Below are 15,129 nucleotides of genomic sequence, written 5' to 3' on the forward strand. Positions count from 1 at the left end.
TTGAATTGACAAATGGCGCTGTCAATTTCGATCATGCACCCTTCGAACCAGAGGGAAATTTCTCTCGGGAGACAGCAAGATCCTTTCGGATCGATGGATATTTCGTGGACGTCTAACGGATGACACGACGGCTACAGCCGTGTGTACACGCCGTACAACATTCATACACGCGGGACAAGGAAACGCACGCACCACACGCATAACATACATGTATACACACGCAAAACACATACGCACACATGCGTGCATAGACGACACACACACACACACACACACATTGAACGAGCAGACGATCGAACACGTATGTAATACGCCGTGCGATTCGTTCGATCAATGAACTGAGCTCGGACACGCAGATGATAATATTAAATCAGACTGTTATGATTGTCAGGAATTAATTAGCAGAGAGATTCCTATTAAGATGATCCTCAATAGAAACTTGTTTTATTAAAATAAATTTGAAAAAAGTTCACTTTCCTAGAAATGTCGAGATATTTAATCTACGAAATGGACATCGAGTTGAAAAACTCTACCACATTGATTTTACACACATTGATTTCACACAATAATTAAATATAGAGTGTGAATAATGAATATTTTTAATGATATGCGATTTTTAACATATAAACACAATTCCGATTTGCTTAATTTTGCGTTGTTATTCCTATATGCCTACATGTTTATGAGGAAGATAATTAATTTAACTTGTTCGAATCGAATTAGAGATTAGGCGATTATGCATAATTGAAATAATTAATTTTGAACTAATTAGGCGAATTGCAAATTAGTGTAAATGAAGGTTAATTGTTGTTAATGAATTCTACATAACTTTCATATAACTTTCATTGACCCGAAACGTGATAATTGCTCGCATGGAACATCAAAAGCACAAGTTTAGTCTCTCTTTTATCCAATACTTAATTACAAGATTAATTATTATTTTATATGATATAAATTCTCTTCAAAACCATTTAAACGATCTATCAAATTTTAAAACGGAATGTTTGATCGCAAATATCTACTCGCTGTTTATTAATTGATTCTGCTAATTAGCGGTTTCGAATCGAATGGTTAAATAATTCAAATACTGAAAAATACTGGATGTTTGTATTAAAAGACGCATCAAATTTGCATTTGGCGATAAGTTATTTAACCAGAAGTTGATTTTGATTTGCGTATTGATTTATTTTATATATTAACTTCGTTTCAATTGAGTTTTGCAGCTAATGGAATATTTCATAAAGTATGCCAATTTCAACTCAATTACATCATAGTCAACATTAATTTCACAAGTTTTTCTTTAATGTAATCTTTTATAATATAATATATTTGTTTTATTACCAGCATTTTACAATTCAGATAAATTAATATTAACATAATTAAAGGAAATATATATTAACAATATAATAATTATAATATTAACACAAAATAATAATATTAATACATCACTCTATCACACCGTTCTTTTTTTGTAAAAAGAATTTTGTTATCTTTTGATAATAAATATTGGTTTTTTAAAACTCGATCTAGCATCTAGAGATACTTTTTATCGCATTAAAGAAAAATTTTAATAAAATATCTTGTTTCGAAATGTAAATCTGATTTTGTTTAATATTAATTTAAACATTTCAACAATTAAATTCGACAATTAAATTCGGAGTAAGTTACGACGTTGTTCAAGAGTATAACAATCTGTAGGTTACATTAGCGAATGACAATACGTCAACGAATAACAAGTCTGATCGTCTGATAATCACTTATTCAAAGCTCAATTCTGCGTTCGAAACTCATGCGTTCTAACACACAGCACATACAATAGGGTTGTAACACTTCTGCCATCGAATTAACAGCGATAATAATCGTGGATAGCAATTGGCCCGCGCGAAACGGGAATGTAGCTAGAGCAGCAAATATGTGCCTTTTGATTGCGTGAATTCTACCTAGGGTTATAGTCACTCTTCGGTAAGAGCTCGCTCTTGTTAATACGCGTATATATATATATATATTGTACATCTTACGATTGTACACACACACACACACACACATACACACACACGCGCGCGCGCGCGCAATTGTGTGTTGAACGCACCATACAAAGAAACGGAAGGGAAACAAAAAAAAAGAAACGGGCGACGACGGGAAGCAAATGACGTGCGGCGCGTTAGGTAAAGTCATCACTGATCACTATACGTCGGCCGCTTTTCACCGGTATAATCTCAATGCCCAATAATTATAATTTCCGTCCAAAGTAAAGATGGCTAAAGCACATATATATTAATTTTAAGTAAAATCGCGACGAAGAAATCAAGTTTCACGCGATCTGTAGCACGGAGAAAAATGGTGTTATGGGAAAGCGGATTAACTCATTGTAAGCAGAGTAGTTTTCAGTAAATTAAGTTTGAAATGCGGAGTTTCATGTTGCTGGCCCAGCTGTGTGCATAACTCCTTTTTCTTTCTTTTTATTTCTCGCGGATTAACCCACTTTTGCACAACACCGTTCGGAGAATTTGTAATCGTCGAGATTATACCGGTTCCGATATCGTTGCACCGAGCGGTGTCGAAGATAAACGAGAAAAAGATACTGATGAACCGCTGTCGCGTATATCCAATGTATAGAGATCAGTGCGATTCTATTGTCGAACTGTTACCTCTCGTTTTATCCCAAATGTATTAACACGCTCCAGCGAAGGAGTCTCTCTCTTTTTTCCATAACGTCGATCGAACGTTTAATTCATTTACTTGTTTCTCTCTCTCTCTCTCTCTCTCTCTCTCTCTCTCTCTCTCTTCTCCGGTTGTGCACGCATACGCTCGCGCGTGTGTAAACGCGTATGCGGCACATCGCATGATCTTTTATTTCAAGATATTTTTTTCTCTCATTATGTCAGTAATAACAATTTATGTTCAGTATACATATGTACAGGATACCCTGAAACAATCGTTATCTCGTTTGCCTATGGATTTTTAGATCAATTAAAAACTAATGTTTTTCTCTGCAAAAATGTTCGATTGAATAGCATTTGGTTCCTACATCTTTTGCTCTCATAGAATATCTTTTTTTATATTAATTTAAATAATATTGTTATAATTTAAAATTAATTAAAGACCGAATGAATGAAATCAAAAATCATGAAGCGCCATATATAAATTCAAAATATTATATTCTAGTAAATTGTTAAGAAATGTATTGAATTATTTATATTAGTTTGTTATAGTATGTGTACAATTATAAATAATTAAAAAGATATTATATATAATAAACGAAATGCTTATGATAAGAATTAAAATTCAAATAAATATAATAATAACGCAATTGATTTGCGTTTCTAATTATATTAAAATAATTATATCGTATTGGCTGATATAAATTTTGCTTAAAAATTGAATGCTCTTTAATAAAATATAATTTAATAAAATATAATTTTTTTTTAATTGTATGATACAGATTCATATTCAAATTTTATGTTCAGAATTAAATGCGGTCATATTTTCAGAACGATAACGAAAATGGCAACTGTTTCCGTAAAAAAAAATTGTATTTTCTTCTATATTTTCTTCCTTATAGTATTAAATATATGATCTGAATGCAGATCGTAGCATCGGCGAAAGAGATAGCGGTTAGTTATAGGCATCCCGTATATCGGTACGTCTTGGAACTAGAGCAACCGATATCATTTTATGAATCGAGAAGGCGCAGTCAAATATTACATAATATGTAACAATTGCCCTTCGGCTTCCGAGTCACGTAGGGATACCGGTTGTTTTAACTTCAAAATATCGATATGTATATGTACGAAAGTCTTCTTTTCTCTTTCTCTCTTCTCTATCTTAGGAAATTTCCGTTCTCGTTTCTGTTTTTCCGTTTTCCGTTTCGTTAAGTCGTTCTCGGCGCTCCCGGGCAGCCGATGCGGGCCTTTGTAATACGTGTCTTTGTGTGTGTCGACAGCTCTGGAATCGACAATAATCCGACGGTCTTTTACCACTTAATGCCCGGTTCCACGGCGCAGACGAACAAGTTTCATACATTTTACCTTCAGCAACGCGCCGAGCAATCGACAACTTGGGCCGACATTAAGGTTAATCATCCGTTGGACTACGAGAGCATAAAAGAATACAATCTCACCATACGAGTGGAGGTATGACACATCATTTCGTATGCATATTTTCGTAAGGAAAACATCTTCTCATAAAAAAGAAATCAAAAATCCTTATAGAAAAAATAGAAAGATGTGCTACCCTTGATTGATTAATAAATTTCTATCAATCTGTTACCTCTCGCTGTACTAGAATACAATACATATTTAAAAAAATCGAAATAAATATATTTAAGTATAAACATATTCGAAATTTAATATGATACGAAAAACGAAAAATCGGCAATCAGAAATGCATATGGTTTCGTAATCGCGATCAACTTAATCCCCACTAGAATAATGGAGCTCAGCAGTTGGCTTCCGAGGCAACCGTGTACATCATGCTGGAGGATGTTAACGACGAGATACCACTGTTCACCGAACGAGAACAGGAAACCGTACTCGAGGGTGAACCAGTGGGCAGCAAAGTTACCCAGGTGAACGCCATCGACAAGGATGGAACATTCCCCAATAACCAGGTAAATCAATATCGAGCGATATTACTTACTAAGATAAATCGACGCATCCTGAGATAGCAATTAATTAATTACGATTTAATTTTAAAGCGTGTGGAGAAGTTCCACAAATTTTATATTCCTTTGATCTTTTAATTGAAAATATTGATCTGAAAATATAAACTGAAATAGACAATATGACACACAATAAATTTATACGTGTCTCAATTTTATAATAATTATTATTTAATTTAGAATGCGGAAAATAAAATATTTCCATTTTCTGATAAAATTAATGCCATTATTAAATGTACTTATTTGTTTTTCTAACGCGAAGCGATTGCACTTGCGTATCTAATACAATCAAATTCATTGAAGAGATATAAAAGTATTTTATACATTCTTATTATGTTCATTTATATTATATAAAAACACGGCCAATGTAAAATTAGATAAAAAAACCTAAACTCGGTTATAATAAAATGTAGCCGAGAAAAACGCATCACGTTCGACGCAGGTTTTCTCATTTCTTTTCCGTAAAGATCCGATTTCAAGTGGATCAATTGCTGGAAAATTGCGATGGAGTCGCACAAAAGAACCAAAGAATATACTTGTATCGCACTATTGCGGTGCAGGACTTGCTTGAGTGGGACTTAAGGGAGCTCAGTCGTCAAAGTCCTGATTGAGGACAGGCGGGGAATAGCCGGGAGTTAGGGAATAAAGGGGCGGTTGCAAGGTGCTTAGACGCATAGCCATAACTTAGACTGTCGCGTCGAAACTTTAATGATTTCATGCGAAACTGCGCTGCCGTCGTTGGCGGAACGTTATAAACTCTGTAACGGAGTAACGCAATTCCAACGAGCGTATTTGAGTGGCGTTGAATTTATCACGTATGATCGCATTAACGGATATGCCAGCAACGCAAATGTATATTGCGCCGACATTTAATCGCGTGATTATCATTCGTTTTGTACTGAAACCGGGTTGCTACGCTACGAAATGTATTTTGTAATACCGATACAACTGCCGATTATAAACGCAAGTGCTGAACGTGCTGAATATTGCGAAACAAGCAGCTAATTTCTAGGACAAACCGCAAACATGATGATTAAAATGATACTCACACATCTGAATTTAAATTAAATCAATTTCTTCTTTCGATTTGAAACCTTTCAAGACTTCTATATCTTACTATAACAAGTTTTTATAAAAAAGAATCTTTTGAACTAATGTCTGATATTTTATAATTTAATTATATTAACTTCTTCGTCAATTTTTGAAAATATATTATAATCATTATCTTTAATAATTATATTTTTTCTAATGAATTTATAATGAATTTATATGAAATTAAAATTTTTATCATACAAAGTTAGAAAAAAGATTTTAATTTCTGTTTACTTATACAAAATTCTTTTCTCTTTCTTGATCATACATTTGCATGAATTTTATCTTATCTTTTTATATATCCCTTTTAAGAAAAAAAAAAATAAATAAAAAATAAAAAGCCATTAGATAGAAAAAGCAAGTTACGGTTAGTGCGGTAAACTCGTCTTTTCTTCACCGAACAAAAATGGAGCCGTTTTTAACCGAGCAGCTCCGTGAAAATGACGCACGGTACAGTCGCTGAAAAAACTCCACTCCTGCAACGAACGGAAGTGAAGTAACTGTGAAATATCGTGAAATTTCCGGCTGGAAATTTACCGATTAGCTAGCGTGAGATATGCGTGGGAACTGTAAATTTCACCGGCAAAGCGCGTCAAGTCCTTCGCGCGCGAAGGATCTGTCAAATATGCACATTCTATTTGCGCGTACTATGCGAACGTAGGGTTTGTACAGAAATGCGCGCAACTGCCGAGAGACAAAAGGGACACGACGAATGTGGGCGACCGATCCGACATGTAGTCGAGCGCGGTAATCGCGTTGCTGCAAACTCGATATCGCCTTCTCTCCGCTTCTCTTCGTCCATTCTTTCTTGCATACGTTCCGTTATTGGCGATCGTGTAGCAAATAGAGGATTTTGTAAGAATGAAAAGCGGAAATTGCAAACTTTTTAACATTTACGAAAAAAAGAAACATAAAAAAAACATAAAAACATGTAATTATGTAAGACCGAAAACAGGTAATTATATAATACTATTGGAGATCCAAATATTGCAATAAATAAAAAGTGTTGGTTAAAATTTATATAAACTCTATAAGTATATTTTGAGATTTACTGAATATAGTAGATTATGTAACAAGAAACGTAGTTAATGTCAACTTAATCAAGGTTTTCCGTTTCGTCTGTTAATTACGGAATTAGAAAGAAGGACGTTGGAAAGAGAACTATTCCATCATTACATAAAATTATACCGTCCTGTTCGGGTCACGGTAACATTGTTTGCCGTTTCATTAAGGTAAAATTGGAAGGCACAAAGTGCTGACGCATTCGCAACTTGTCAGAGTAAAATCTTACAGCGCGAAATTCATTCAAATTTTCTTCTCTGATAACCATTCCAAAGTTTCGTGCTCTCGACGCCATTATACGATCCGGACGATGGCATTTTTATGCATTTTGCATACTTTATACATACATGCATTTTAATATATGAAACAGAGACTTTTCACGAATGAAGGTAGAGCAAGTCGGATTGCAGAAGAAGTCATACATTCACGATATACTGCGTGAGAATTTATCCCGAATAATTCAAACCGTCCTACTACTTTAGAAACATTAACGATTTATAATAAGTTATGGTTTGGTCAATTGGTTTTGAAAAAATTCTTATACATTTTCAATAATTTAAAAAAAATCCAATACAAGAAATAAGAATAATACAAGAAAAAAAATATTATTGTTAAAACTAAACATATATATTATTATAGAAAATGGAATATAACTGTGAACGTATCTACTATTAAAATGTGGTTGCGTTTATTTAATCTTTAAATATCACACATTTTATCACACATATATCACAGAATTCTAAGTAAATTACAAAATCTTGTTGATCGTAGCCGCGATTTAACTTGCAACAAATACATTTTCTTTCTCATCACTAATGGCATATAACGTATAGTGCAATTATGATGTATGTTTTTTGTCAAGTACTTGCGCATGCGAGGCATAGATGGAGTCAATAAACTTCACATTATTTATCCAGGTCACATATTACGTGGTAAACAGCGATAGGAACGAGGGCAAGGATTTCTTCGAGATCAACAGGGAAACCGGCGAGATCTTCACGAAAATAATGTTCGATCGCGAGAAGCAGGGTGCTTATGCTTTGGAAGTGGAGGCCAGAGACGGAGCAGCTTCCGCACGACCTAACAGCAATGGCCAACCTAACTCAGGTAGGTAGTATGGAAAATTTTATTTAAAAGCTATTCGCGTTCACCACCGTATTCGTTGCCGCGCGCACGTACTAATAAATTTCGATAAATAATATATCATAGGAACAATATACTTATATTTAGATTCAAGAGCGACTGAGAAAATGTGCCAACTAAAAAATTAAACAAAGTTATAACGGAAAAAGAGTTTAAAATTATGAGCGCGTAAAGATAACTTATTCAGTGGATATTATAGAGTCAAATATGAAAATGATGCAACTTTTATGATACCGATGCTATGGCCATCATATATTATTATATATCATTATATTCGATTCAGAAAGCATATAGATTTGCAATTTTTAAAATTTAAGAAAAAAATTAATTTATCTAGAAATAATCAAAATATATTCCTTTATATTTTATATAATTTTTTTTAATTAAAAGTAAAAATTATAATGTTATAAATTTTCTACTTTATTTTTTTCGATTTTATATTATTCATATATATATATATATATATATATATATATATATACATTTTATGTATAAATATAACTATTTTATTAAATTCCATTCACGAACCTGAATCAAAATATTCTCATAAAATTTGATATATTTATTTTATAAAATATATATTTGTCTCATAAATATAAAAAATACAAATATTTTTAAATTTGCTTTATAAAAATAAAATAATTATTTTATAAAATGCTTTATAAAAATACAAAAATTTTAATTTGTTTTATAAAAATAAAACAATTATTTCATAAAATAAATATTTTAAAATCATCAAAAATTTACTAACAAAGGAAAATCTAACTAACAAAGATACATTGCATCAAATTAATTTATTATTGCGTTAAATTAATTTATTATTAATTTACATGTTATGTTTCCAAATTTATAAACTAAATATAAACGATGCGAATAAGCGCTTTATAAAAGGATTATTGATTCGCGGTAATAAGTAAATTATCAATGAATTTAATATTATTTTAAAATATGAATGTATTGTCCCGAGGGAAATTTGAAAACGCTTTGGGTCGGCAAAGCTTCTTAAGATTTTTTCACACAACATGTGATTTGCATTATCGGATTTTTATGGTGTGAACTTTCGTGCATTAACGTGATTACGATCGTCTCTTCCTCTGAGTAAGTTTGCATCTTGCATTAGTTGATTACATGCCTATACACTTACTCGTGATTTTGTGGAAATGGAAATCGATTGGAATTGAGGTTAAACGAATTTTACACGTTTCTATGTAAAAAGATTGTAGATAATAATCGTTAATATTTCACTTACAATAACATCTGACAATAAATATAATATAAACAATTTTACAAAATTTTTATATATATACATTTTTTTTAATAAATCGCACAACATTATTAATTATAATCATATAACATAATAGGCTCCGCAATTAAATTTCTGTGTGTCATTGAATTTTGAATTTGTTAATAAGATTAAAGAATTATTAACTATTTTGAAGAGCTTTGAATCGAGTCATTTTGAATCAATTTGCTATTCCTATATCCAATATTGTATTGTACAATTGATGTGTAATTGTTAGTTTAATTGCAGCAAGCTTTAATCTTTAACTATTTATTGTAATAAATAGTTAAAGATATATTTATGTAATATTTATACTTTATTCACTTTTTCGTCAAAGTTAAGAAATAATATCTAATAATATCTTTGCATACAATATTTATTAATAAAAATAAATCATTTGTATTATTTATCATTTGTATTATCTAATTAGGTCCTACCCAAATGAATGAATTATTTTTTATATATTTAACAGATTAAATTTAAACTCTGCTAAATTAACTTTTTTTCAAGGACAAGAATAATTAAATTTTTTTACTGAATTTCTATAACATAAAACTAAATAAGACAACCACCTAGAAATTTGTTATATTTTCCAATATCCTTTCCGAACAAGTATTCAAAGATTCATAAAGAAATATGCAGTAGGTTTTTTTTAATGCTTTGACAGATTTTACTCGGTGAAATGGATACGTTTCACCGTCAGAGTGGCATGTTGTACTTTATAAAATTTTAAACGCAGACGCCCCAATTTATCGATTGATATTAACGTGTACAGTAATATCGTTCTCTCTCGCTATTAACTATATGGAATATACATATGCAGTTAATTAACGTGGTTTTAGCTACGTCGGGATTCTCAGAAGATAATACGCACTTTCATTAATTAAAAGCTAGAGCCAAGAACCTTGAGAAGATAATTAGCATCTTCTTGTTATGGGCCGCATTGAACGCATTGAATTGCATTATAATGTTGCGTCATAATCCATATAGTGCACATACTATCATTAAATAAGATTGATACGCGATCGATACACGTCCCTTTTCTGCTATTCGTCGCCAAGAAAATTGACCGTTGAAGAAGATATACGACAGTCTGAAAGCTGCGAGATTAGACATTTCTTATATAAGAGTAAAGCTTTTTACAACCACGATGCTGTAATACTTAATACAGACTTCAGCTCAAATTTCCAAATTATCGAGAGACAAGACATTACCATCCTTTCATATTTCTCCTGAAAGCTTAGCTTATCAAAAACCGTCTTTATAATATCTATCGTGAATATCTTCTTCAGTCTCGAGGCTATATTTTCAGTAAAAGCGATATAAAGTTGTTTTTATAGCTAATGAATGCATAAAGCTTGAGAATGATATATAAGTACTACCATTCAAGCGATAAAACTTTAGTAAAACGTTTATAAAATATTAAATCTTTATATATAAATGCAATTATTTATCAAATACTGTTTTACAAAATACTGTTTCCGCGATTAAATAAAATATTTAAATGTTATTATAGTTAAATCATTTAAAAAGCAACATTTTTGTAAATATTTCTCATCACAAACAAATATTTTCCAACATAAATCCAGCATGAGTTTATTACAATTATTGTATACGAGATATTTGTTATTGCGCAAAACCGTAAGAACGTAACATTGCGTATAAGCTGCTTTGTTTGAAAAATAATGTAAATGTATCGTTGAAAATTTAGCTTATTTTATAGATTCTGGCATCACTTAAAATAAAAATATCTTTTTAAATAAACAATTTACATGTTTCTCTCTCCATAAAAAGGTTATGAAAAAATAATGGTATTGAGCATATATAAATGCCACACAAAACTGAAAAACAAAATTCTCTTCATTACGAATATATATAGATCACAAGATTACGCAGATATCTAAAAAGTCGATCTGAAGGTTGAGCTAATATTCATGGAATTTTATTTGCTTTGCATCTCTTTTTAGGCAATCGAAGACTATCGAAAAAGTTATGAACTTTAGTCATCTTTTTTCTTTGCAAAAAAGTAACATATGTGTAATATGAAAGATCAAATCTAGCTAAAGACATTGCGCAGTCAAATGTAAGATACACATTTGTGTTCATGCATAATGATGACATACGTACATACAATTCTTTCTCTAGAAAATAATTATTACGTTAAGATAAAATAAAAAGTAATTTAACTCATGGATACAATGTATACCAGCGGAGTTGTACATTATAACCAAGTTGATTTGTAGTGTAACAAATACAAATATAAATATAAATATAAATATAAATATAAAAATCAAATTAAAATGTAACACTCCAATCAAATAATTAATATTTCAACAAATAAATATAGAATATTTGATATATTTATAAATTTAATATATACATAACTCTATTTTTATTTTATATGTAAATACATAATAAAATATTTAAATAATAAAATATTATTTTGAAAAAAAAACTCTTAAGTACAAAATCTTATAAGATTTAAAAAATTTTCTTTCTCTAGTTCTTATTTAAATTATTGAAATAACCAACCCAACAATAACAATAACAAATAATATTCGAATAAATTATCTCGAGATTGTTTCGTTGCACGCTTCTCCTAGACATTCTCTTTTTCTTAGATTGTTAGAATTCATTGCATACAACACTCATGAAAATATAAATAATTATTATTGTATGCAAATAAATCAGAATACAATCAAATATTAACATTCGATATTTTGCACGTTATTGCAATCAAACCGGAACTTATTCAATCTATACGCAATCATTTCCTCCAAACAATTAAAGATTATTAACTCGCGATGTTAATAATCGAAAAATTCTGCAAAGAACGTTCGGATATTGTGTGATTAATAAAATCGAGTAATGACTTATTAAAACGCGATAGACCATCCGCAAATACATAACGAAATATTATTGCGTAATACATTTCGGACACATAAATTGAACCGGAAATCGCTCGTAAACATCGCAATGAAACAATAATTTATATTTTCCATCCCTTATCGCTTCGAGCTGTACTTCGAATGAATAAACTGCGCCAAATACCTGCTTGAATAAATAGCTATCGTCTCGATACGCTCACAAATCGTTAATCGTGAAAGTGAATCGATTCCGTAGATTGATAATCGTTAATTGTTTACAGAGAAGGATTGCGGTTTCCTCTGGTATCTTCCGCAATTGCGAAAAGTAATATGACGACATGTGAACTTCTATTAGAGTCTAGCCGCGTAAATGTTAAAGTGATTATAATGTTGTACAGCGTAATACAAAAAGTTAAACAGCAAGCAACATATGTTAGCTGTTATGAAATATTTTTATAAAATTGATGTGCAACTTTCCTTCTTTTTAAATATCTTATTAATTTCTTAAATGAGCTATCTTTTTTAATAGATTTATCATTGTCATGATCATATTAACGACATTTTATCTGAATTTTAAAAATGTTTTAACAATTTAATGAAGATATTTCTTAAATTTTAATTTAAATATATGCAATTTCATTATAATATATATATATATATATATATCATAATCAAATATGATATATATTATATAAAATTATATATGCAGTACAATGGAACAAAATTTCCTTACGATTTGGAAAATCCAGTCATCCGTTGCAGAATTTTATTTTCGCTTGATCCTACTTCTTTTCGACTATCTATTTCGAAAAGACGTCGCGGTTGTCGCTTAGATGCTTTGGGTATCGTAAATATGGCATGTAAACCTTTCCTTCCCGATGATGTCATACGCGACATACGATACATTTTTGTACAATATAAATACGATGACAACGTGAAAACTTGAAAGTACTCAAATGATATTTTTACAAATGGCATAACAGAAATATCATACGATATGTCATGAAAAAGATAATAGAAGTTTCTTTAGTTTTTTTACAATTTTAGTCTTTTTCGCGCAGATCTTTTTCCCCAAAAATTCAAAATTTGATGCATAAAAAATCGTTGAATCACTTCATCATTTTAGTTTTGTCTTTTCTATTAAAATTAAGTTTTTTTTCGTCACACATTTAAATCCATGATTAATATAAGAAAAGAAGTGCGACAGTCACATTATTATCAATTTGTACATAACTAAATGTATCTACATCGTCGCTTAAATGAAAAAATGATAGGGACATTAAACCGTAATTATGCAAAATTGTATTACGCCATCAGATGTTAAAAGAGAAAATACAATGAACAACCGTGAATTCTCAAGTAAAATTCTTAGAGTAGATAGTTCGACTCCAATTTCATGCATATAAAAAGACACAAGGAATGTAAAATTTAAAAAATAAATACTGGTATACGTCTTTCTATATATAAGAAATCTCTAAAAATATAAAATTCACATACGTAAGATTCAGTTATTATATAATCCCTTTAAACATTAACATTTTCAATTTTAATAAAAATTTTAAAAACTTTAAAACCTTTAACTGAACAATTTAAGAAAAATAGCTTTTTTCAATAATTTACTTTAAAAAAATTTAGCCTCTGAGTTTATTTTACTCAACTACATGCACGGAATTATTTAGCAGATAATCGAATATCGTCCTGTTTTTCTTTCGCAAATGTTTATTTCTTCTTCTTTCTCTTTCTCTCTCAGATAGCATCAATGTAATTCAGATAAATACGCGTGATGTTAAATTCGGATTTACTTCAAACAATGTCGTAGTATCGCTGCAAATGATCGGGGCTACTTCTTTATATGCATTTCAGCGGTAAGCACGATGCTCAGTGGTAATAACGGCGAATGTTAAATAACAATTATGCTAAACTGCGTCGAGGACCCGCGGCATTTTCGGGGCGTGAACGTGCATATTATATCGTAGGTACACGCTCGTTAACAATACGGCGCGCTGTTAACAATGTGGCCAAACCATTGTAAAATTTCGTCTGTGCTCTTTGGCACAGACGAGTGACCCGTACATTCAACTACAGCGTTATCTATAATTAATCACGCAGCAATAATAATTAACAACAAAGATAGATTATTACCGATTATTATTTAGATTTCTAATTTAAATAATTTAAAAATTCAAAAATATACGTACGAATTATTCGATACGTACGAATTATTTCGACTTTTTAGTTATACAAAAGAGCACTCTGTGCTATTCAAAATCTCTTTTCCTCTCTTTTAAATTAAACAATATGTAATTAAATTTGCACTCCAATGTAGTATGTTATATTTGTCTATTTTTATGGAAAGCATAAATAATCCTTTTTATTATTAAATGATATGTTTTATACAGAATGTCATTAAAAGAAATACAGTATGATTATAAACTTGTTGATGGATTTGCAATCGGTATGCGAATTTCAAATATTTATTATAAAAAAAAAAAATGAATGAAAAAGAAGCTTTGTTACAACAAAAGTTTAATTTAAATCTCCACTGTTGATGTGTGCAATATTCAATATTGAAAATTATATATGTGTGTGTGTGTGTGTGTGTGTGTGTGTGTGTGTGTGTGTGTGTGTGTGTGTGTGTGTGTGTGTGTGTGTGTGTGTGTGTGTGTGTGTGTGTGTGTGTGTGTGTGTGTGTGTGTGTGTGTGTGTGTGTGTGTGTGTGTGTGTGTGTGTGTGTGTGTGTGTGTGTGTGTGTGTGTGTGTGTGTGTGTGTGTGTGTGTGTGTGTGTGTGTGTGTGTGTGTGTGTGTGTGTGTGTGTGTGTGTGTGTGTGTGTGTGTGTGTGTGTGTGTGTGTGTGTGTGTGTGTGTAACAAAGTATCGATTCCAAAATAATGCCGAGTATCTATAATACACTAAAAGAAATTTTCTCGATATTTCGCAATATGCAACGAACAAAACACATGAAAACAGTAAGATTCCTATCTGCCTCTCCAACATTGATAAACATCAAAGATACCGTTCATGA

At 30.9% G+C, this 15,129-nt stretch overlaps 2 protein-coding genes across 7 annotated transcripts in view; one reads left to right on the forward strand and one right to left on the reverse strand.

Annotated features, from left to right (window-relative positions):
* LOC105433512 (uncharacterized) overlaps positions 1-15,129 on the reverse strand; it is a 209,225-nt gene that overhangs the window by 175,494 nt on the left and 18,602 nt on the right. The gene's annotated exons all lie outside the window — the stretch shown is intronic.
* The window catches only part of LOC105424476 (neural-cadherin-like), a 188,352-nt gene that overhangs the window by 62,236 nt on the left and 110,987 nt on the right, over positions 1-15,129 (forward strand). For all 6 annotated transcript variants that reach the window (XM_089073134.1, XM_089073133.1, XM_089073136.1 and 3 more), the window contains 3 exons: positions 3,944-4,133; positions 4,427-4,609; positions 7,732-7,921. In XM_089073134.1, the coding sequence (XP_088929260.1) occupies positions 3,944-4,133; positions 4,427-4,609; positions 7,732-7,921 (563 nt within the window). The remainder of the gene's footprint in view (positions 1-3,943; positions 4,134-4,426; positions 4,610-7,731; positions 7,922-15,129) is intronic.

Source organism: Pogonomyrmex barbatus, unplaced genomic scaffold (assembly GCF_055798465.1).
Source record: "Pogonomyrmex barbatus isolate J1 unplaced genomic scaffold, ASM5579846v1 scaffold14, whole genome shotgun sequence".
Lineage (NCBI taxonomy): Eukaryota > Metazoa > Arthropoda > Insecta > Hymenoptera > Formicidae > Pogonomyrmex > Pogonomyrmex barbatus.